The sequence below is a fragment of the Dipodomys ordii genome, unplaced genomic scaffold, assembly GCF_000151885.1.
Source record: "Dipodomys ordii isolate 6190 unplaced genomic scaffold, Dord_2.0 Scaffold110, whole genome shotgun sequence".
Lineage (NCBI taxonomy): Eukaryota > Metazoa > Chordata > Mammalia > Rodentia > Heteromyidae > Dipodomys > Dipodomys ordii.
In genome coordinates this window covers 6,231,477-6,254,929 of record NW_012267326.1, presented here as the reverse complement: position 1 = coordinate 6,254,929, position 23,453 = coordinate 6,231,477, and the positions used below count along the sequence as shown (strand labels likewise).

At 36.4% G+C, this 23,453-nt stretch overlaps 1 protein-coding gene across 1 annotated transcript in view; it reads left to right on the top strand.

Moving 5' to 3' along the window:
• The window catches only part of Clasp2 (cytoplasmic linker associated protein 2), a 203,186-nt gene that overhangs the window by 66,775 nt on the left and 112,958 nt on the right, over positions 1-23,453 (top strand). The window contains exons 8-10 of the mRNA XM_013028474.1: positions 3,908-4,054; positions 20,059-20,138; positions 21,752-21,844. Coding sequence (XP_012883928.1) covers positions 3,908-4,054; positions 20,059-20,138; positions 21,752-21,844 — 320 coding nt within the window. The remainder of the gene's footprint in view (positions 1-3,907; positions 4,055-20,058; positions 20,139-21,751; positions 21,845-23,453) is intronic.

The following is a 23,453-nucleotide window of genomic DNA, read 5'->3' as shown; positions in this document are numbered from 1 at the left end:
GCCAGAAGTGGCGCTGTGGCTCAAGTGGTAGAGCGCTAGCCTTGAGCTGAAGAGCTGAGGGACAGCGCCCAGGCACAGAGGTCAAGCCTCACAACTAACCCCCCCCCAAAAAAATATGTAACCCAGAATATTCATAACCTCTACATAAATTGCAAAATAAATTTCTAATTTTAGTACTTGTGAATGATGAGTTGGTCTTTCCTTTATGGTAAAGAAATATATAGCTTCTGGAAGTAGGTAAAAGTTTGTTTTTCCTGTAGATTTATTTTTTTCCTTTTAGAAAAAAAACCTTCAGTTTTTATTTTATATTTTTGCATAAACATTTGGTGTTCTAATTTTTCCCCCATTATATTGGCTCCTTGATATTACTAAATCTCTGTCTCTATTTCTAGTAATTCTTCTTTGAGAGTGGGGGTTGAACATGGGGCTTGAACTTAGGACCTGGGCACTGTCCCTGAGCATTTTTGATCAAGGCTAGGGCTTTACCACTTTGAGCCACAGTTCCACCTCCAGTTTTCTGGTTTCTAATTGGAGATAAGAGTCTCATGGACTTTCCTGCCTAGGCTGACTTTGAATAGTGATCCTCAGATCTCAGCCTCTTGAGTAGCTCACTAGGATTACAAGCGTCAACTACCAGCACCCAGCTCATTCCAGAAATTCTTTTTTTGTTGTTGTTTTTGGTCAGTCACGGGGCTTGAACTCTGGGCCTGGGTGCTGTCCCTCAGCTCTTCAGCACAAGGCTAGTGCTCTACCACTTGAACCACAGTGCCACTTCCAGTTTTCTGGTGGTTAATTGGAGTTAAGAGTCTCACAGATGTTCCTGTCCTGGCTGACTTTGAAATGGCAATCCTCAGATCTCAGCCTCCTGAGTAGCTAGGATTACAGGCGTGAGCCACTGGCCCCCCACTCATTCTAGTAATTCTTTAAGGTACAATTTTGTTTAAAATTAATACAGAGATTCTTTGTTTGACATTTTTCATAGTCATTCTAATTTTAACCTTCTTATGATTTTATTTATAAAGTATGTCTCCTTTAAGTAGCCTGTTTAAAATCTTAAGTCTTACCAGGTGCCAGTGGCTCATACCATGGTCCTGGATATTCAGGAGGCTGATATCTGAGGATCATGGTTCAACACCAGCCTAGGCAGGAAAGTCTGTGAGACTCTTACTCCAATTAACCACCAAAAGCCAGAAGTGAAATTGTGTCTTAAGTGGTAAAGTTCCAGCCTTGAGCAAGAAAAGCTCGGGACCATTCCTAGGCCCTGAGTTTAAACCCCAGGACTGACACAAAAAAAGAAAAAAAAAATCAGTCTCAGTCATTTACTTGAACTACTTAGTTGATTTATATTTAAGGTAATTTTGGCTTAATTGGTTTTATATCTGTCATTTTATGTTTATATTTATTTTTTCTGTTTGTATGGGTTTTTTACTCACTTGCTTGTTGTTTTCTTGAGGCAGGGTCTCATTACAGAGGCTAGACTGGTTTTCAACTCATGACCTTCATACCTCAGATACTCCAGTGGCTGGAATCATTATTTCATAATTCTTCCATCTATTTCTTTCTATAAATATTTATTCTTCTCTTATTGGTTATTCTAGAGAAAAAATTGGCAAGTTGTTGCTTACAAACCAAATCTAGCTGGTTTTTATTTATTTTTGTGGTGGTAGTGCTGGGAATTGAATTTAGTCTCCATCTTGCTCAGCAGACACTACAACCATTTTTGTGTCAACTATTTTAGAGGTAGGGTCTTCCTTTGTACCCTGGCCTGCCTGGATTGTAATCCTCCTCCTTGTGCTTACCTGTGTTGCTATGGTTGACAGGCATGTACCACTATGCCACTCCATTTAGTGACATGGAGTCTCAAGAACTTAATGCCCTGCCTGGCTTTCCAGGAGCCCCAATCCCTGATCTTTGCCTACCAAGCAGCTAGGCTTGAACCCTCCTATTTCTATACATAAAGTTTTATTTTAACACAGTCAGATCTGTTTGTTTACAGAATATATATTATTGTCTACGTCTTACAGCATCATTTGAATTGTTAGATACTGTATATATATAATACATATATATTATGTACAGTGTTCATTTTGTGAAAACTTATTAATCTGCATACTTAATATATATACTCTAGTCTGCTTTGATAAAATGTTAAAAATTAATTTTCCAGTAGTTTGAGAATATGGAGAGTTAATTATATTTTTAATGGTAGAGACATTTACTCTTCAATTCTTGTGTGTATAGAAACAGGCCACTGTTTCCATGGGAACTTCTGGCTCCACTGTGTTTCATTGCCTGACTTTTTGTAGATTTTTGTGTCTACTATCTCTCTGAGCTGCATGTTTTTACATAATGGTCACAAAAAGTTTATTTGGAATTTTCTTACTGTTCTTAACAGAGCAATCAATGTAAGTCATGTATTTTATACACATTAATGTATCCAAATTGACATCTATTTGTGTTGCACTTTTTAAAAAAGACTTTTTCTTTTTTTTTAACCAAAAGATGTTATTTTCACAGAAGTGAAGAAAAACACTGGCTGAAATGGAATGCAGCTTTATATTATTGGAATGTTTAAAAAATTACTCCAAAAAATAAAGTAATCTTAAGGCTTAGAGAGTATTTTCTTTGGAATAGATTTAACAATTGTACTAATATTCCTTCAAATAGATAATTTCATTCTGGGTGATTGCTTGTTTGTGTAGGAAGGGAGAACAGACTAACAGGAGATTCTTGCATATTCATCTGAAGCCTGTGGTAAAGCTGCTTCTCAGCCTCACCCATCTTATTTGTCGTGGCTGGTTTGTTCAGGGTCCTAGAGTAAACCATTTTCTCAGAAGAGTAAACTGCATGTATCTTGTGATTTTTTTTTTTTCTTTTTTAGGAGAGGAGAAGGAGGTTGGGAGGTGTTACATTGTATATAAGGAGATTGTTAGCGATTATTAGAGTCTTGTAGTATATCATAGAAGCATTTTTAAGAATAAATTGTTCTGTTTCATTTCTATAAGCTAAGTAAGCAAGAAAACTGGGATTATAGAGTTAATTATGAGCAGTAATGAGCATGTTATATGCTATGCTTTAGTGATGCAATAATAAGCATCTTAGCAGAATTTTCTGTTTATGTAAATTTTTATGTGAATTAAGAAAAAAATTAAGATTTACAAATCTATAATATCAAGTGCCTTTAGATTTTTGATATAAAATAGATTGTAAGTGTAGAGGGATTTTTTTTAGAGCATAGAGAATTTTTACCTTTCATCTGGCAGTAGCTGCCATAAGATGATGTCATCTTGCAGCTGATTGGCTATTACAGCACCTAGGGCAGGGAAGAGAAAGAAAAATGCCGGCACAAACCTCAGTGGTGGTTCTGTGGTTGTTTCTATCTATTTTTGATAGAATCTTTGATTAGTATCAAATTTACTGTGTTTGGCCATGTGAACTATCAGAAGCATTGTAGGGTGAGGGAAATTAAGAGCTTTCAGAGGAATGAGGCGACTGATTTGCAAACGGATCTGTGATTGTAAGTTGCAGAATCTGGGTGTAAGGAATAAGGCAGGGCGTGCTGGAAGATGCACTATGGGAGGAGCTGGCAGAAAATCCTTAGATGAGTAGCAAAAAATGAAAGATGCTTTTTACTGATCTTAGAGCTAATTTGTTTGGTTTGATAATTTTGCTTAATATATATATATATATGTAGAAAGCATGATAGAATTGAATTTTTATTTTAAATTACAGTGAATTGTTTTATGTAGTTTTAGCCAGTGTATAAATGCTTATTCAAAAGACCTTTATTTTGTATTATATGTCTTACCAAAGTAATGATTTTATACATGGCTTTAGTTGATTTGGGGGTTGGTAAATACAGTAAAATTTAGCTTCCTTAAGTACATTTTTCTAATGCTTTGTGCAGATAAAAGCTTTGATGATGAGGAATCAGTGGATGGAAATAGGCCATCATCAGCTGCTTCAGCCTTCAAGGTTCCTGCACCTAAAACACCCGGAAATCCTGTCAACAGTGCAAGGAAGCCTGGTTCAGCAGGTGGCCCTAAGGTTGGAGGTAATGTAAATCCATTTCATATCTACTAGGCATATTCCATGCCCTTGGTATGGCACACATACATAGAACTTCAGAGAAACATGTTTATTCATGACTGCAGCATGATTGCAGGTCTGAAGAGACTGTTTAAAAATATGTGCTACTTTTAAAAAATGTTTAAAATACTGCATATTGATATGTCCTTCGAGATCATATGTGTTTACTGAAGGTAGTTATTTTTACAGTTTTAAAAGGAAAGATTCAAAGGAGTAGGGCTTATATTTAGAGAAGCATTTCAGAATTCAGCTCTTCACAGGTACTATAACTATTATAGCTATAAAATGCTGAATTATGAAATATATTTACAAATTCATCAAGGTGTAAGTCATCTATTCCAACATTTTAAAAATGGTTGAAGAAACTGGATACTGAGCCATTTGTCACAATAGGAAATGGGTGGTGGTCAAGTAAAATTGCCTGAAAAAATGGTTTCTGGATTAGATAATAATAAAAAGAAAAGTAAACAAAAAGCAGATTTTATGCAGTTATATTGCATGTAGTATATTTTTTGGACATAATAGAAGAGTTTTTTTCTAGTAGCTTGCTTACCTTAAATTATTTCATGTTATTTTTCATATGATGATTGTAAAGCCAGGTGTTAGTTTCTGCTTGATGTTTTTGATAGAAAGAATTTATAAAAGTAAGGGTACATATTTAATGCTAAAGGGATACTAATTATAAGGACCCTGTCATACATATTTAATTTTAACTTTCTTTAACTCTATGTATCATATAACTAGGAAGAAAAATATACACACAGAGAAATACTGTGAAATAAAAATGACTTGCCTATTTCACTGAGCATCTTAAGTTACTTACATTTAAATTTTTTGTTCTGAAATTAAAGGATTATGTTCTCATCCAAATGTTACATGATACTCTCTGTTGTAAATTCTTACTTGTAGTCAAGCTGTACGTGGCATTCTATGGTTTCTTCCATTTGTAACAAGTGGTTGTCTTCAATCATTGTTGGGGGACTTTTTCTTGATTTTTTTGGGGGGGAGGTCCAGTCATGGGGCCTGAACTCTGGGCCTGGGCGCTGTCCCTCAGCTCTTCAGCTCAAGGCTAGCGCTCTATCACTTGAGCCACAGCGCCACTTCCGGCTTTTTTTTTTTATGTGGTACTGGGGAATCGAACCCACCGCCTCATGCATGCAAGGCAAGTGCTCTACCTCTGAGCCACCTTCCCATCCCCTTTTTCTTGATTTTTTAAAAATTACATAAGTCTAGCCTGGCACTGGTGGCTCATACCTGTAATCCGAACTACTTAGGAGGCTCAGATCTGAGATCACAGTTCAAAGCCAGCCCTGGCAGGAAAGTATTGAGATTACCCACCCAAAAACTGGAATTGGAGCTGTGGTTCATGTAGTAGAGAACTAGCCTTGGGCAGAAAAGCTCAAGGACAGTGCCCAGGTCCTGAGTTTAAGCCCCATGACCACAATAACCCCCCAAAAAGGCTAACCTATGGCAGAATAATTTTACAAAATTCTTATTTCATTAACCTACTTAAAAGAGGTTAATATTTAAAATATGTGGTGATATTTAATATTTTTGTGATGTGAGCTAATGATTTATAATTAATTTTGCGTTTTAGATAAAAGTGAAGATAGTGATTTACCTACAAATTACTTAATTCTAATACAACTTAAATTATGATTTTTCTTTTGAAAATTAGAATAAATTTAAAATAAAATAACTTTTGAAAGAAACGAATTACTTAATGCCCTCTAGTCTGCAGTTGATACTTTATCTTACTAGATATGAAAATGTTAGGTAGTTGCAAATTAATCATACAGATTATATCATTCATTTAGCAGGGCTTTTTTGCTGTTTTTTTTGGGGGGGGGGGTCGTGTGTGCACATGCACGCCTGGTAGTCCTAGAGCCTGAACACAAGGCTTGATCACTGTTGTGAGATTTGCCGGGGGGAGAGAGGGGTTGACTCAAGGCTAGCTCTCTACCTCTTTAGCCACAACTGCACTTTCAGCTTTTTGGTGGGTAATTGGAGATAAGAGTCTCAAGAACTGGGGCTGTGAAGGTGGCTCAGTGGTAGAGTGCTTGCCTTGCATGCATGAAGCCCTGGGTTCGATTCTTCAGCACCACATAAGCAGAAAAGGCCAGGAGGGGGCTGAGGCTCAAGTGGTAGAACGCTAGCCTTTAAGAGCTGAGGGACAGCGCCCAGGCCCAGAGTTTAGGCCCCAAGACCGACCAAAAAAAAAAAAACTCAAGAATTTTCCCACCCTTGGCCGGGCACTGGTGGCTCACGCCTGTAATCCTAGCTACTCAGGAGGCTGAGATCTGAGGATCACGGGTCAAAGCCAGCCCGGGCAGGAGAGACTGTGAGACTCTTATCTCCAATAAACCACCAGAAAACCGGAAGTGGCGCTGTAGCTGAAGTGGTAGAGCGCTAGCCTTGAGCTGGAGAGCTTAGGGACAGTGCCCAGGCCCAGAGTTCAAGCCCCACGACCGACCAAAAACCAAAAAAAAAAAAAAAAAGAATTTTCCCACCCAATCTGGCTTTTAACTGTGATCCTCAGATCTGCGCTTCCTGAGTAACTAGGGTTACATAGGCAAGTTTTCTTTTGATAAAATAAAGAAATTCTTACTCCTTTCATTCGTCCTCCTTCTACTCTCTCTCCACTTCCTCCTCCCCCTCCCCCTCCTCTTCCCCTTTTTTTTCTTTGGCAACTGCAGATCATTCTTGTTTGTTTTATTTGCCATGGCTCCTTTAGGTTCATTGCCCATTTTTCTGTCTAAGAAAAAGAGCTACTAGCCAGAGGATATTGATGTTGTTCCTGAAATTAATATCATTCTTGGCTGTCAGTCAGTCTTTGAAAACTTAACTTTAGATGTCCTGGTCTTGGCAGAGACATGTTGATTTTTAAATTACTTGTAGGGGGCTGGGAATGTGGTTAGTGGTAGAGTGCTTGCTTAGCAGCCATGAAGCCCCAGTTCCATTCCTCAGTACCACATAAACAGAAGAAGCTGGAAGTGGCACTGTGGCCCAAGTGGTAGAGTGCTTGAGCCTTGAGCAAAAAAAACTTGGGACAGTGCCCAGGTCCTGAGTTCATGGCCGGACTGGAAAAGATAAATAAATAAATTACTTGTAGGAAGTTTATTTATTTATTAGAGTTGTAGAACCTTTGAATTAAGCCCTTTGGAATCGTAGGGTTCCTTCATCAAAATACCAGTAGATAATTTTCCATCATCCAATTAATGTGTCCCAGATTAAAATTTGGAACAAAACCACCTTCAGTCCTACTTCACATAGAGAGACTAAACTGATAAAGTTTACTTTCTTTTGACTACTTTTATAATTATTCTCCTAGTTATTTTTAAACATACACATTTCTTGTGAAAACAATGGAATTAGCACTCTTCATTATATCCTGTTGTATACCTTTATTTTCTACCTGATTGTTTTTCCCTAACCATTTTCTCTTTGCCTTAAATTATTAATGGAAACTAATTTTTTGCAAACCATGTAAGTGCCAGAGATGTATCTCCAGCTTAAGCTCTAACAACTACCTGAGATGACTAATATAAAGAGAAGTTTAACTGGAGGCTCAGGAGTGGAACCTACATTGCATGTGGAAGGCCTTGAGTTCAAGCCTCATATTGAAAGAAACACAAATATGTTTGTCTCACAGTTTTGAAGATTCCAAGTAACTTTTACTAAAGCTATGAAACAGCAGTAAATAAATACAGATGGGAGCCTTTGGGGGAAATATCATAAATTTTTTCTGATAACATGGAAAAGACTTGACTAAATGAAGACATCTACTATGTTCATGAATAGAGAAACCTCTAATACCTTAAAAATAACATTTTTTCCTAACTTGATTTTATACATGGTAATTCAATGATTAGTTAGTAGAAATTCCTGCTTTAAAGAATAAATATGGAGTCAAACTCAAGATTTTTTAAGAAAAAAAGAGGGAAACTTAGTCTATGTGATATTAAGATGATATAAATCTATAGTAATTATAATAATGAAATTTGTGTAAAATTTATATTTATATCAAGTTTATTTAGATAATTAAAATGGGTAACTATACAAAAAAGAAAAAAACAATTTTTGGTTAAATGTTGTCTAGATTATTTTTTGGTTTGCTGGCTTGTTTGTAGTGCTAGTGATTGCATCTAGGGACTTGCATGTGCTATACAAATGTTCTACCACTGAGCTACATGTCTAACTCTTGGTCTTTTGAGACAGCTTCCTGCTACAAAGCTCAGGCTGGCATTGAATTCTTGATATTTAGCCCATTGGCCTCAAACATAAGTTTTATCTGCTTCAGCCTCTCAAGTCATAGGATGATTTAAAGGCATGAACTGCCATGCTCAGTTACTTGGAATAAGTTTTTGAAGTTCACAGAATTAGAAGATATAGAGATTTTTTAAAGCTTTTTCCAGTTGGCAAAGTCAAAATAAGTCTTAATTTATTCTTTTTTAAAAAAAATTAAAAATTTAATTTTATTGTCAAGGTGATGTACAGAGGGGTTACACTTACATATGTAAGGTAGTGACTACATAACTTGTTGAGAACTTGTTACCCCCTCCCCCTCATTTTTCTCCCACTTTTCCTCCCCCCAGTTCCCTCCCCAAGTTGTACAGTTCATTTCAAACATATTGGCTTGTGAGTATCACTGTTGCATTAATTCGCCCTTTCTCCTTTGTCTCACCATTTTGTTGTTCTCCTTCCCTTCCCTAATTCAAATAAATGCATAGACAATACCAATGACAACAGGGGATAAATCATAGGGGAAAAAGAAAACCCAAAAAGAAATCACATTGTACATTAAAAACAACAACAAAGAAAAACCTCTTATTTCCATATCTTTGAGTGCATTTTGCTTTTTTGGTACTAGGATATTGTACTGGTTAGGCAAGCACTTTGTCACTCAGCAGCTATATACATCCCAGCCCCAATTCATTCTTTTTTTTAAAAAATTGTTATTGTAAAGATGATGGACAAAGGGGTTACAGTTATGCAAGTCAGGTAAAGAGTACATTTCTTTTTGCACAATGTCCATACTTCCCTCCCTCTCTCCTAGTTTGTTTCTCCCCATCCCCACCCACAAGTTGTATAGTTTATTTACAGCATAATGTCTAATGTACCAATTCATTCTTTTTATGTAACATTAAAATCTGTGTCTTCAGAACTTAATACTTGGATTATTCAAATACTTGGATTATTCTCTTTATGACTGTTCTGTTTACTACATTCTCCTTAATGTAAATTTGTATATAGGATGATGATGTATCAGCCTTAGCATTTTATTTGGATGTATTGGTACACCTATAATCCTAGCTCTCAGAAGGCAGTGATAGGATGATAGTGATAGAGGCTTAAGCTAGCCTGAGTATATAAAAAGATCCTGTCTCAAAAAAAAAAAATGTAGGGGGGAGGGGGGAGGCTGGGAAGGGATGTGAAGGGTAAACCAAAGGAGGAGGCTGCAATGCTTGGTAAGAAATGTACGCATTATCCTGCCCATGTAATTGTAACCCCTCTGTATAGTATGTTCACAAATAAAAAATAAATAAATAAATTTAAAAATAAAAAAATAAAGAAATATACTCATTACCTTGTTCATGTAATTGTAAACCCTCTGTTTGTATTTTCACCATAAAAATCATAAAATAATAAAGTAAAATTCATGTCAAAAAAAATGTAAAGCCAGGCACAGTGGTTCAGCTGAGATCTGAGGATTGCAGTTCAAATCCAGGCAGGGGAGAAAAGTCCCAGTGAGACTCTTATCTCCAATAACTACTCAAACACTGGAAGTGGCCTCTGTGACAAAGAGGCTCAGGGACAGTGCCCTGAGCCTGAGTTCAGGCCCCACAACCGACAAAAAAAAAAAAAGTGAGGTGCCAGTGGCTCACACCTGTAACGCTAGCTATTCAGGAGGCTGAGATCTGAGGATCACAGTTCAAAGCCAGCCCAGGCAGTAAAGTCCATGAGACTCTTATCTTCAAAAAACCACCAGAAAACCAGAAGTGGCACTTGGCTCAAGTGGTAGACCACTTGCCTTGAGCTGAAGAGCTCAGAGACAGTACCCAGGCTCAGAGTTCAAGCCCCAAGGTCCACCAAAAAAAATAAATAAAACTTAAAGATTAAAGATAGGTACTGGGAAGGTGGTAGAGTGCTTGCCTTGCATGCATGAGGCTCTGGGTTCAATTCCTCAGCACCACATAAGCAGAAAAAGCTGGAAGTGGGGCTGAGGATCAAGTGATAGAGCGCTGGTCTGCAGCTGAAGAGCTTGGGGACAGTGCCCAGGCCCAGAGTTCAGGCCCCACAACCGACAAAAAAAAAAAAAAAAAAGATTAAAGATAGGCTGTTTTAAATAATATCTTACATATATTAATTCTAGCTACTCAGGAAGCTGAGAGCTGAAGGATCAAAGTTCAAAGCCAACCTGGGTAAAACAGTCTGAGTGACTCAATCTCCAATTAATTAGAGAAAACCTCAGTCTTAGAGGCATGGCTCAACTGATAAAGAATCAACAATGAGCAAACAAGCTGAATGACAGTTCAAGGCCCTGAGTTCATGCCTGGTACATACAAAACAAACAAAAATATAATAAAATTTGTGTTCACACTTTAATATGAATTAGTTTGCTTTGTACTTTCTTTTTCTTTGTACTAATCTTTAAACAAAGAAGACTTTTTTTTTAAAGGCTATGTTTAGGTCCATACCAGTATATCATTGCTGAAAATGCATAGATTTCAAAAATTTACTACTGGAAAGTCTTTCTGGTGATTAATTGGAGATAGGATTATCATAGACAGAGTTCTCAGATCTCATCCATATGAATAACTAGGATTAAAGGTGTGAACCAGTAAGTTCTTAGCTCTTGCAAAGTCTCTTTATTAATCTATTTTCTAAATAATATTTGTAACTTCATAATAGGGATTTAGATACAAATATTTTCTTTTGGATTATTGTTTTAAAATATAAATCTCTTAAAGCCCATAATTGTTTAAAATCCTTGTATCAGCAGTGAAGAGAGTGGTATACACTTATAGTACTAGCTCTTGGGAAACTGAGGTAGATGGATTGAAAATTGAAGTCCAAGCTTAAAACAACAGAAACTTTTTTTATTGTATATTAGATAATGAAAATTTAAAATGTAGGTATGTTCTCTTATTTGTCATTTAAGTACTTTATTAGTCTCATTTTAGTGATGAGCAATGGTAATTTTGAAAAATTAAGTAGCTTACTCAGGTTGCCTGTTCAATAAGTAGGAAAAGTACAAAAATTATTTTGCTCTGTTGCTAACATCTTCATCTCTGTTGGTAAATTGGAATCTTCTAGATCTTGAGCAAATATAATCCATAATAATAACCGAAGTCCTTTTATCATCTTAAAGCTTAATATGAGTCTCAACAAAAAAGAGTAAGTAGAGAGCTCTCTACCTTTTTTTTCATAGTAATATAAAGGATCTTCTTCTTACTTTTTTTTTATTTTTTTATTTTTTTTGTTGGTCATGGGGCTTGAGCTCTGGGCCTGGGCGCTGTCACTCAGCTCTTCAGCTTAAGGAAAGTGCTCTATCATTTGCCACACTGCCACTTCTGGTTTTCTGGTAGTTAATTGGAGATAAGAGTCTCATGGACTTTCCAGCCTGGACTGGCTTTGAACCGTGATCCTCAGATCTCAGCCTCCTGACTAGCTAGGATTACAGGCATGAGCCACCAGTGCCCAGCTCAAAATTGCCTTCTTAAAGTTTATTTTCAGAGTTAGAATATCCCTGTTCCCATGCCATTTATTTTGGTTGCAATTCACTTTTTAAAATAAGGCATGAATTAGACAATGATAATTGTCATTATTTATAATTAGTATTAGATCTTGAGGTTAGTAATTTGCCATAATTAGATCATTAATCAAATCACCAGTTCTCAATGTTCTCTTCATCTCTCTTGCTTGCTCATTCATTCAGGTGGGCAGAATATATATTTTTTATTGTCAAAGTGATGCACAGAAGGGTTACAGTTACATAAGTAAGAAAATAAGTACATTTCTTGTCAAACTTGTTACCCCCTCCTTCATTTTTCTCCCACTTACCCTCTCCCAATTCTACCCCAAGTTGTACCGATTATTTCTAACATGTTGTCTTGTGAATATCATTGTTGCATTGGTTCCCCCCTTGTCCTTTGTCTCACCATTTTGTTGTTACCTTTCCCTTCCCTAATTCAGATAAATGTATATACAATACCCGGATACCAAAATCAAATACAGTGACAACAGAGGATATACCATAGGGGGAAGAACATACAAAAGAAACAAGTTACATAGTATGTTAAAAACAACAACAAAGAAAAACCTCTGTGCCCATGTCTGGAGTTCATTTTGCTTAGCATCATCTTATATAGTCATATTGTGCCAACTTAATGTCAAAGACTGCCTTGAAATGAATGAGTTTACTTTTTTAAATTAAAAAAGAAATGGGTGTGTGGTACTCAGGGTCTCATACTTGTTATAGTAAGCAGATGTTCTACCACTTCAGCCATGTCTTGCAACCACTTTTGCCTTAGTTTGAGCCCAGGCCAGCTTGCGTGGAGATGCTATTACCTGTGCTTTCCTTTGTTGCTTCCCTAAGGAGTTCTGAAAGATAATCTTTTACTATATCCATAGTCTGATCTTTAAATAGTTGAATGATGTGCCTGAATCAGACAGTTGTTTACAGGGATGACACGAGAACCTAATGCTCCACACTATCATGAAATGCTCCCTCTTAGATCATCTCTACACAAATGGATATAGTAACATGCTTCTTATTGTTATCTTACATAGAAGTCTATTATTAAAATTTGGAATTTATTGATTGACTATTAAAATCACCATTTAAAAAAATATGGTGAACCTATGTCATTGATTAACATACAATGCCTGATGCTGTCTATCTTTACTTTGGTTTTAAGAAAAATATAAGCTGAGTGACAGATAAATTATTATAAACAATATATAGTATAATTTCTAGATACATATAAGAATATGAATGTAATTCTTTTTATGGGTCTATTTTGTTGTATATCTATGTAAAACTTTACAAAGTCGCAAAGAAATTTTTTGCTCAGAATTTATTTTTAAGGCATTCAAAATGTTTAAGAAGTGGCAAAACAATACCACAAAAATTTTATTGAATTGGCGAACTGAGTCCCAGTCTCTCCACAGGGAAGCTGTTGTCCTATATTGTCTATGGTCCTTTATAGATCTTAACATTTTGTGCTGTGAGTGTTTAATTCCTTCTGTAATCTTGGAAGGTAAAGCTTGCGTGGAGTAAGGTTATGAGCCAACAGCCACTGACAAAATAAACTTAGCAGGGCCCTTGTCTCAACAAACTAGATAGGCATGGTATTGCACATCTATAATCCTAGATATGAAAGTATACATAATATGATCTTCATCCAAGGCTGGTCAAAAAATGCCAGACCCTATCTGAAAAATTACTAAAGCAAAAAGAGCTGAAGGTATGGCTCATCTGTTGGAACGCCTGCCTGGCAATTGCAAGGCACTACCTAGTTCAAAAACCTACGTAGAGGGGCTGGGAAGGTGGCTCAGTGGAAGAGTGCTTGCCTCGCATGCATAAGGCCCTGGGTTCGATTCCTCAGCACCACATAAGCAAAAAGAAAAAAGCCGGAAGTGGTGCTGTGGCTCAAGTGGTAGAGTGCTCACCTTGAGCTGAAGAGCTGAGGGACAGTGCCCAAGCCCAAAGTTCAGGCCCCATGACCAATGCAAAAAAACCCTATATAGACATCTGACACGAACCAATGTTACAGTTCACATTAAGTGTTATTAAATTGTAAAGCTTCATTTGAAAACAAAAATTGATTCAAGTTTTGCCTTCATTAGTTAGATTCATTGTACTCAGTCATGTAAATTTATAGTAATCACTGGTACCCAAGGCTTCTATATATCACATACATTCAAATATAGTCATATATTCTAGCGCTCTTGTATTTTACCCCCTCTGGTAGTGGTAGTACCAGGATTTGAACTGAGGACCTTGCAGTTGCTAGGCAGGTGTTCTACCATGGGCAAGTTCTTTGGTCTTCATATTGTGAATTTAATTTTTTTTGTTAATCTGTCATTTGGCTTTTAAAATTTGCATGTACATATTATGTATGTATACATATGTATCGGATGGCTATCACACTCTACCATTGGTTAGAATTCATGCTGATACAGAAAGTGTGAACCCCTGATATCCCCTGCGTGTACTTAGGATTACAGGCTCCAGCCACTACACCTGCCTTTCTAATAACTGAATTTTTATGGACGAATTGGTATTTCTACTTTTGTAAGCTTTGAGAAATGCCAGAGAATAAAAACAATGACCCTGCCCTCCTTAGGTGTATTTATTGTTTTATGTCAATCCTTGGGCTTGAACTTAAGGTCTGGCCTCTAGTCCCTGAGCTTTTCCGCTCAAGGCTAGTGCTCTACCACTTGAGTCCCAGCTCCACTTGTGGCTTTTTTGTGTTTCTAGCTTTTTTTGTGCTTAACTGGAGATAAGAGTCTCACAGTTATTACTGCTTGGTGTGGCTTTGAACTGCAATGTTCAGATCTCAGCCTGCTGAATAGCTACAATTACAGGTGTGAGCCACCAGTACCCAGACACAAGTTTAATTTTTTTAATTTAATCATTTTTTGGGTGTCAGTCCTAGGGCTTGAGCTCAGGGCTTAGGCACTGTCCCTGAGCTTTGTTACTCTACCACTGGAGCCACAGCTCCACTTTTGGCATTGTTGGTGCTTAATTAGAGATCAGAGTCTCATGGACTTTCTTACGTTGGATGGTTCAAACTGATTCTCAGATCTCAGCTTTCTGAGCAGCTAGGATTGCAGGCATGAGCCACTGACACCAACTTCAAGTTTGTTTCTTTCCTTTTTTTTTGGGGGGGGTGGTCTGTTGTAGGGCCTGAACTCTGGGCCTGGGCACTGTCCCTCAGCTCTTCAGCTCAAGGCTAGTGCTCTACCATTTGAGCCACAGCGCCACTTCCAGCTTTTTCTGCGTATGTGGTGCTGAGGAATCAAACCCAGGGCCTCATGCATGCAAGACAAGCACTCCATCACTGAGCCACCTTCCCAGCCCCCAAGTTTATTTCTTAATGGAGCTTCAGAGAACTTAATTTGTTCAAGTTAATTTTTTTTAAATAGCCTTTTTGCCAGGCAGTTACATTAGTTTTACAGGGGAGGATTTCATTATTGTATTTCCATACTTGTTTACAATATATTCCAATCAATAGTAATTGATGTCCTTTTGATGTCAACATTTAGTGTATTGAATAAGGACTGTTGTTCAATCTCTACGAAAATAGTTTCATTTATTTTAAAACATTGGTTATTTTTTCATGTAACTTGTTTATTTTGTATATTTGGAATTTATTTTGTATAAAATGGCAGCATGCCCATTTTAATCTATGTTTTTAATCCGTGGCCAATTGAGTCTGTGCAATTATATAAAGCATCCTTTGTTCCTCTGCAGTACTATCCTACATATTTTGGTCAATTTTTGCAGTTCTCCTTTTTTTCCTATGGCTTAATTGCAGCTCTGCAAGCTTTGTAGTGAATGGTTTCCCATACTTCTTATTATGAAGAATTTTGAGCACATAACAAAGTTGATACAGTGTAAGCACTCATTACTTGTGTTTATAACCAGTCATTTTCCAAATTTGTTTGAATTTTCTCTATTTAGATACATTTTTATATACATATTTCTGAAAAAACAAAAACTGTTGAAAAGAAAATAATATATCTTATGACATTTCCAGGCTAAATATTTGATATGCACTTCCTAAAGTTTAAAAGGTGTGCCCCACTTTAGCTATAATTCCATTCTCCTTTCCTTTCTCCCCATCTTCTCCTAACTAGCCTCATATTTAGCCTAGTGTTGTATATCTATCCTATCTATCTGCCTCTCTGTATCTATCTAATCCCATCATTACATATACATATGCATCATTACATATACATATCCACATATATGTTTGTGGGGTTTTTTTATTTTTTTAAAGTTTTTTTTTTTATTGTTTTTGTTTGTCGGTCCTGGAGCCCAAACTCTAGCCCGAACTCTGGGCCATGTTTGTGTTTTAGATGTAGTTTCCACTCATGAATGAAAACATATGATACTTTGTATTCTGAGCTTGGCTTGTCTCATTGATGTCTTCCAGTTATACCCATCTTCTGCAGATGACATGATTTTATTTTTCTTCATGGCTGTGAAAAAAAATATGTGTGTGTGCGTGTGTATGTATATATATATATATATATATATATATATACACACACACACACATATATATATGTCGCTCTACATATATATACATTCCTAGAATGTATGTCAGCTTTATTTATTGGATTGATTTTGTTTTGTTTTGCTTTTCAGAATTTGTAATTTTCCTACGTATATAGTATTATACTTGGAGGATTGGTGCCTAAGACTAAATATAAAGTTAATTTTGTTTCATATATACTTTATACCCATAACTTGAGAGAGAGAATGTGCCAATGCCAGTCCTGGGTCTTAAGCTCAAGTCTTAGATGCTGACCCTGAGCTTTTGTGCTCAAGGCTAGCACTCTAATACTTGAGCCACACACCTCTACTTCTTGCTTTTTGGTGGTTAATTAGAGATTAAAACCTCATGGAATTTACTGCTTGGTCTGACTTCAGAGTGCAATCCTCAGATCTCAGCCTCCTGAGTAGTCAGGATTATAGCCATGAGCCATCAGTACCTGTCCATGTTTTGTATAATTTTATTTAACAATTTTGCTTGTGAAGTGAAAGAATTTCATTTGTGGCATCATGTTGCTATTTAAAGTTTCAGATCTTGGAGCATTTCAGGTTAAATGTACTCAGTCTCTGTACAAATTGCTAAATGGTGTTGATAAATTTAAAATGTGTAAAGGTAAAATATAAAGGAAGCAACTGGGCTGGGAATGTGGTGTAGTAGTAGATGCCTAGCATGCATGAAGCCTGGGTTCGAATCCTCAGTACCACATAAACAGAAAAGGCCAGAAGTGGCACTATGGTTCACGTGTTACAGTGCTAGCCTTTAGCAAAAGAAGCTCAAGTGCCCAGGCCCTGAGTTCAAGCCCCAGGACTGGCCAAATAAATAAATAGATAGATAAATAAATAGATAAATAATAAAATAAAGGAGGTGATTACATGAAACAGCTACTGCCCTCAAGATTCAGAGATATTTATGTTCCTCTCTTAAGAATATCCTCCTTTTTTCTCACAGTGTATGAAGGCCTAGCCACCAGTATAATATCTCATGTCCCAATATACTTATCATTTATTTATTTATTTATTTCACCCAGTGTGTTTACTGGAATATTTATAGGCACATTCTAGCTACCACAAATGAGGAGGATATTCTTAGTATAGAGGAACACAAAGTCATAATACCTATGTGCAGCTGTTCATGTAAATACACAAACTCCAGGAAATGGAAATGAGGGTTTTGTTGTTATTGCTGCTGTTTTTGTTTTGTCTTGTTTGTTCATTTATCTGTTTTTGGAGGGTATGGGAGGACACAGAAATGGTGGGACAAAAGATAAATGCAGTAGTGGTAATCACTAGGTACTATTTTGAAAATGAACTATATAATGTGGATGGATGGAGTGGGGGGAAAGAGTAAAGAAAGGGGTAACACTATTGACAAAGAAATGAACTCTTTATCTGATGTATGTAACTGTAACTACTCTCTACATCACCTTTACAATAACAATAAAAATGCATAGAAACGGAGATATTTAAGATTATTGAAACTTAGATACTTAGAGAAGGATGAGTCTAAGAAGAGGGTACTTTGGTGTCTTTGATGGACACAAGGTGCTGATTCAATAAGGTTAGAAATACTGGAATTAGGTACTACCCTAAGTAAGTGGTCTGCAGTGTTACTAGTTTGTATATTAAAAACAGCCAAGCGTCAGAGGTTCAGAACAATAATCCTAGTTACTAAGGAGGCTGAGATCTGAGGATCACAGTTCAAAGTCAGCCTGCAAGAAAGTCCATGAGACTTCTATCTTCAATTAATCACAGAAAAAGTGGCTCTGTGGTAGAGCATTTGCCTTGAGCTTAAAGAACCCAGAGATAGCACCCAGGCCCAGAGTTCAAGCTCTAGGACTGGCAACAACAACAACAAAAAACACATGAAAATCTAGGTGAATACTAGGCCCAGCATCTCAAAGAAAAGTATATATTAAACAGAAAAACAATGAACTTCCATGTACTGTGACTTTCCTGAAAGCTTCAGTTTTTCAACACTTTGTAATACCTAGAATAGCCCTCAAAAATAGGTTTTACTGGACACCAGTGATTTACTCCTGTAATCCTAACTACTCAGGAGGCTGATATCTGAAGATCCAAGTTTGATGCCAGCCAGAGAAGGAAAGATCATGATACTCTTATCTCCAGTTAACAATCAAAAAGCTGGAAGTGAAGCTGTGGCTCAAGTTATAGAGCACTAGCTTTTGAGCAGAAAAGCTCAGGGAGAGTGCTCAGGCCTTGGATTTCAAGTCCCAGGACCAGAACCAAAAAAAAAAAAAAAAAAACCTAAGTGTTACATTCTTCACATTGACCTTAATACCAATTTAAAAAACCCTAAATTTCCTATTTTTTTGTCCATCACCTTCTTCAATATTGTACTATAATTTGTTTTTAACAAAGTTTTTTAAAATATAATTTTATTGTTATTATTAAGGTGTTGTGCAAAGTGGTTACCATTTCATAAATCAGGTAATGAGTACATTTTTTGGCAATATCACCCCTTCTTTGCTTTACCCCAGTTTCCCTATCCTGTTCCTGCCCACAAAATACAGGGTGCATTTTCCATGTAGAGTCTGCTGTATGGACATTTTCACAATATTAATTCTATCTAGCCAAGAACATGGGAGGTCTTTGCATTTCTTGATGTTGTTTTCAATTTCTTAAGATTTTTATAGATTTCACTATAGAAATCTTTTCCTTCCTTGGTTAGATTTATTCATAAAGTTTTTGAGGCTATTGCAAATGGAATTGTTTTCCTGATTTCCCTCTCTGATTGTACATTGTTGATCTATAGAAGGCTACTGATTTTGATGGATTGATTTTGTATCCTGCTACTTTGCCAAAGTTATTGATCCCAGCTCTAGGAGGTTGGGGATAGAGCCTCTTGGGTCCTTTAAATATAAGATCATGTCATTGGCAAATAGAGATAGTTTGACTTCTTCTTTCCCTATATGAATCCCTTTCATGTAGCACATGTTCTTTTTAAGAGCAGTTTTAGGCTCACAACAAAACAGAGCATATACTAAAACAGTTCCCACCTATTTCTGGTTGCCCTTCCACAACCTCCCTTCTGCCTGGTGGTACTTGTGCTAAAATCAGTGGATTATATTGAGGCAACCATCACCAAAGCACACCCGTTTCCTTAAGGTTCACTGTCTTCCCCCTCCGTCTTGTACTGAAGCTTGAATTCTGGGCCTTTCTTCTTTGCTTCACCCTTCCTCACTTCTCCAAATTGGTATTCTACCCTCTGAGCCATACTTCCTAGCTTTTTGCTGGTTAATTGTAGATAGCAGTGTGGCAAGTTGTCTCCCCAACCTGACTTCAAACTGTGATTCTTAAATCTCACCCTCTCCAGTAGCTAGAATTGTAGGTATAAGCCACCAGTGCTGGGCTCAGAGTTCACTATTGATGTTGCATTTTTATACTGGTTTTGAAAATGTAAAATGACATGCAGCTACCATTGAGTCATAGAATAGTTTTAGTGTCAAAATTCATAAATGCAGCTTCTTTCTATTCATCTTCACATTCCTGTAAAATCCTGATAACCACGTTGTTTTTTTACTCTCTTTATAATTATGCTTTTTATACAATGCTGTATTGCTGAAATTGTGTAGGTTTAACTTTTTCAGATTGGCTTCTGCCACTTACGTGCATTTAAGATCCTTCCATCTTTTCTGAATTAATTTCCTTCTGATTAGCAGGTGCTTCTAAAGAAGGAGGGGCTGGAGCCGTTGATGAAGATGATTTTATAAAAGCTTTTACAGATGTCCCTTCTATTCAGGTAAGGCTGCCTGTGTACCTGTGTACCTGTGCATATCATTTGTTTTATCTTTTTTTAAATTCTTTTTTCCTTAAGATATTATATAAGTGATATATGACTTGTTACCAAGCCATATTTATTGGTATAGTCGGATTTTCAGATAATTATAACTTAAGTAAAATTGAATCCATAGTGTTGAGTCACATTTCATGTCAATATCCAACTAACTTAGAAGTCCACATTTTGATTCTAGAGAATGAAGGTTGGCTGACAATAGAACTTTGAAACTTATTCACATAGAAATACTGAATAAACATATTTGCAAATAAAAATACTATTTCAATGTCTTAAAAACACACATACATTTTAGATTGTACATAACATTCATACAGTCTGACTTTTTACTCGGTATTGTTTTAGTATTTTTCCACAATGTAAAATTTGTAATCCTATTTCATTCATTTGGATTGATAAATGGGAGTCTTTTATATGAACAGACCTCAATTTATCCTTTTTGTTCAAAAGATAAATCAGATTGTATGTTACAATCATTTTTTTACACATGTTCATATTTGCAGGAGTTTCTTTAGAACATAAACATAAGAGTAGAATTGCATGGTTATAATCTTTTAAATGTGACTAGATTTTACCCTAGAATTCTTGTACCACACTCTTACAAGAGAGTAAGATAAATCTCATTTCCTCAGTTTTGCTCTCACCGTTGTTTTTTTCTGTTATAATGGACATGATTGTGGTTTGAATGTTTAAATGTTCTTTTCACACTGATTTTTGTTGTTGTTTGTTTTTTTGGTCAGTCCTGGGGCTTGAACTCAGGGCTTAGGTGCTATCCCTGTGTTTTTTCACTCAAAGCTATTGCTCTACCACTTCAAGCCACAGCAGCATTTCCAGTTTTCTGGTGGTTGCCTGTCTGGCATTTTAATGGTAAATGGGAGCTGGAACCTCTCAACTTTTCTTCCCTGGCTTACTTAGAACCTCAACCCTCCCTTAGCCTTTCTAGTAGCTAGAACTATGAGCCTTTGCACATGCTAGTCACTCTACAGAATACCAAATCCCTTTATACGCTGCCTTCTCTTTTAGCTATAAATCTAAGTTTGACTCTCCAGACTAGGGCAAACTTTCTATTATATGTAGATTTTTATGGCCCTTTCATTCTCCTTTGTGGTACTTAACCTATTTGTAGTTTCATATTTTATATCATTTGATCAATTGCTAAGTGTTTCAGATTGTAGATTATAAGGTCCATAGGCAGACAAAATATTTTATGTCTATTTTTGCTCACCATAGTCTCCCTAATGTCCAGCATAGCTTATGTGAATATTTGTGAAATTCATGAAGGAATAATAATACCTATCTACTTAAAAAGGAAACAAATTATGTAGTGGATATCTTGGCTACATTCATTAGAAGAAGAGAAAAACTAACTTAAAACATGTCTTTGAGCACAAAAGGGGTAACAAGGAAGAAGAATAAATGAAAACCACTTACTTTATTATCATTATTTTTTAAATGGACCTACAGTGGGAAATAGACTTACTATATAAAAGGTTATTTTAAACATTATTTTGTTATTTATGGCAAGAAATACTATTAAAATTCTTAATGCTTTCTTTAAGATTTATTCTAGTCGAGAACTTGAAGAAACATTAAATAAAATCAGGGAAATACTGTCAGATGACAAACATGACTGGGATCAGCGTGCCAATGCAGTAAGTGCTTTTTTAATTTTCTCATTCCTCATTTCTTCTTTCTAGAGTTTCTTTTAAACACATAGAAAGTATGGTATTTACCAATATAATAGAGTATTTGAGTGACAGTAATTTCTTTCTGGAGGATGCATTGATCTGATAGACATTTTCTGGTTTAGGTTACCTTTTTCTCATTTTTACTGCCTAACCCACTTTTTTTTTGGGGGGGGGGGAGTTCTGGGACCTGAACTCTGGGCCTGGGCACTGTCCCTTAGCTCTTCAGCTCAAGGCTAGCGCTCTACCACTTGAGCCACAGCACCACTTCAAGCTTTTTTCTTTTTCTTTTTGCTTATGTGGTACTGAGGAATCGAACCCAGGGCCTCATGCATGCAAGGCAAGCGCTCTACCACTGAGTCACCTTCCCAGCCCTACCCACTTTTTACTTGAAGAGTTTGTTGACTGACCAAGAAAGTATGAGTTCTAGAACTCTTCTGCATGGTTGCTTCTCAACACCAACTTCAAGTAATGGGAGATTTGTTGGAGTAGCAATTCCTTTTCTTACAGGCTCAGTGTCTTCCAAGTAATAAAAGAGTATGTCCATTTATCTAGGGTTTTTTTTGTTGTTGTTGTTCCAATGAATGTGATCAATATTATCACCAATGATTTTTTTAAAAGATTTCATTTCCTCAAGTTTAGAATACCTTAAATTCTTTTATGAAATGTTTGTTTTTATTTTTTATTTTATTTTTTTTCTTTGATGAAATTTTTATAAACTTTTAAATTTTGTATTAACAATACACCATATATCTTAATTTAAATTTTATAGATTCATCAAATTTACATAACTGGATTACATGTACTAAATGAGTACCTCAGAGTACTCTAGAATCCAAAGAAGGAACTGGGCACCAGTAGCTTATGCCTATAATCCTAGATATTCAGGAAGCTGAGATTTGAGGATCACAGTTCAAAGTCAGCCCAGACAGGAAAGTTCATGAGACTCTTTATCTCCATTAAACTACCAAAAAAAGCCAGAAGTGGAACTGTGGTGCAAGTGGTAGAGTGCTACCCTTGAGCAAAAGAACCAGCATTCAGGCCCTGAGTATCCAGAGAAGGGGTTCCAGTTAAAGATTTCTTTTTGTTCCCAGAGATCTTCATCTAGATGATCATGAAAAAATAAGTCTCCATTAGTATTAATTAAGTCAAACAGGTCTTTGAACAAATAACTATGCACAGATCATCTTTCACCTACTTCTTGTTACAAAATCTGAATACCTTAAAATGCTTAAGTGTTTTTTAAAAAAAATTGTTTTTTGATGGGACTAATAGTTGAGTCACATAACCAGCCTGTTTTGCTTTTAGTTTATTTTGGGGGGTATCACTCACTTTTGCCTAAGACTAACCTCAGGACTGTAGCCGTCCTCCCTATGGTTTGGTAGCTGGACTACTGAAGTACATGCATGCCCAGCTTGTTGTTTTTACCTTGGCTGCCACAAACCATGATCCTCCCATTCTCTACCTCTGGTATAACTGAGATTATAAGCATAAGCTACCATGCTGGTTTCAATAATGTCTTTAATAGAGGCAGTGTTACTCCAAATATTTCTTTAAATGTGGTTCATACTCTTTT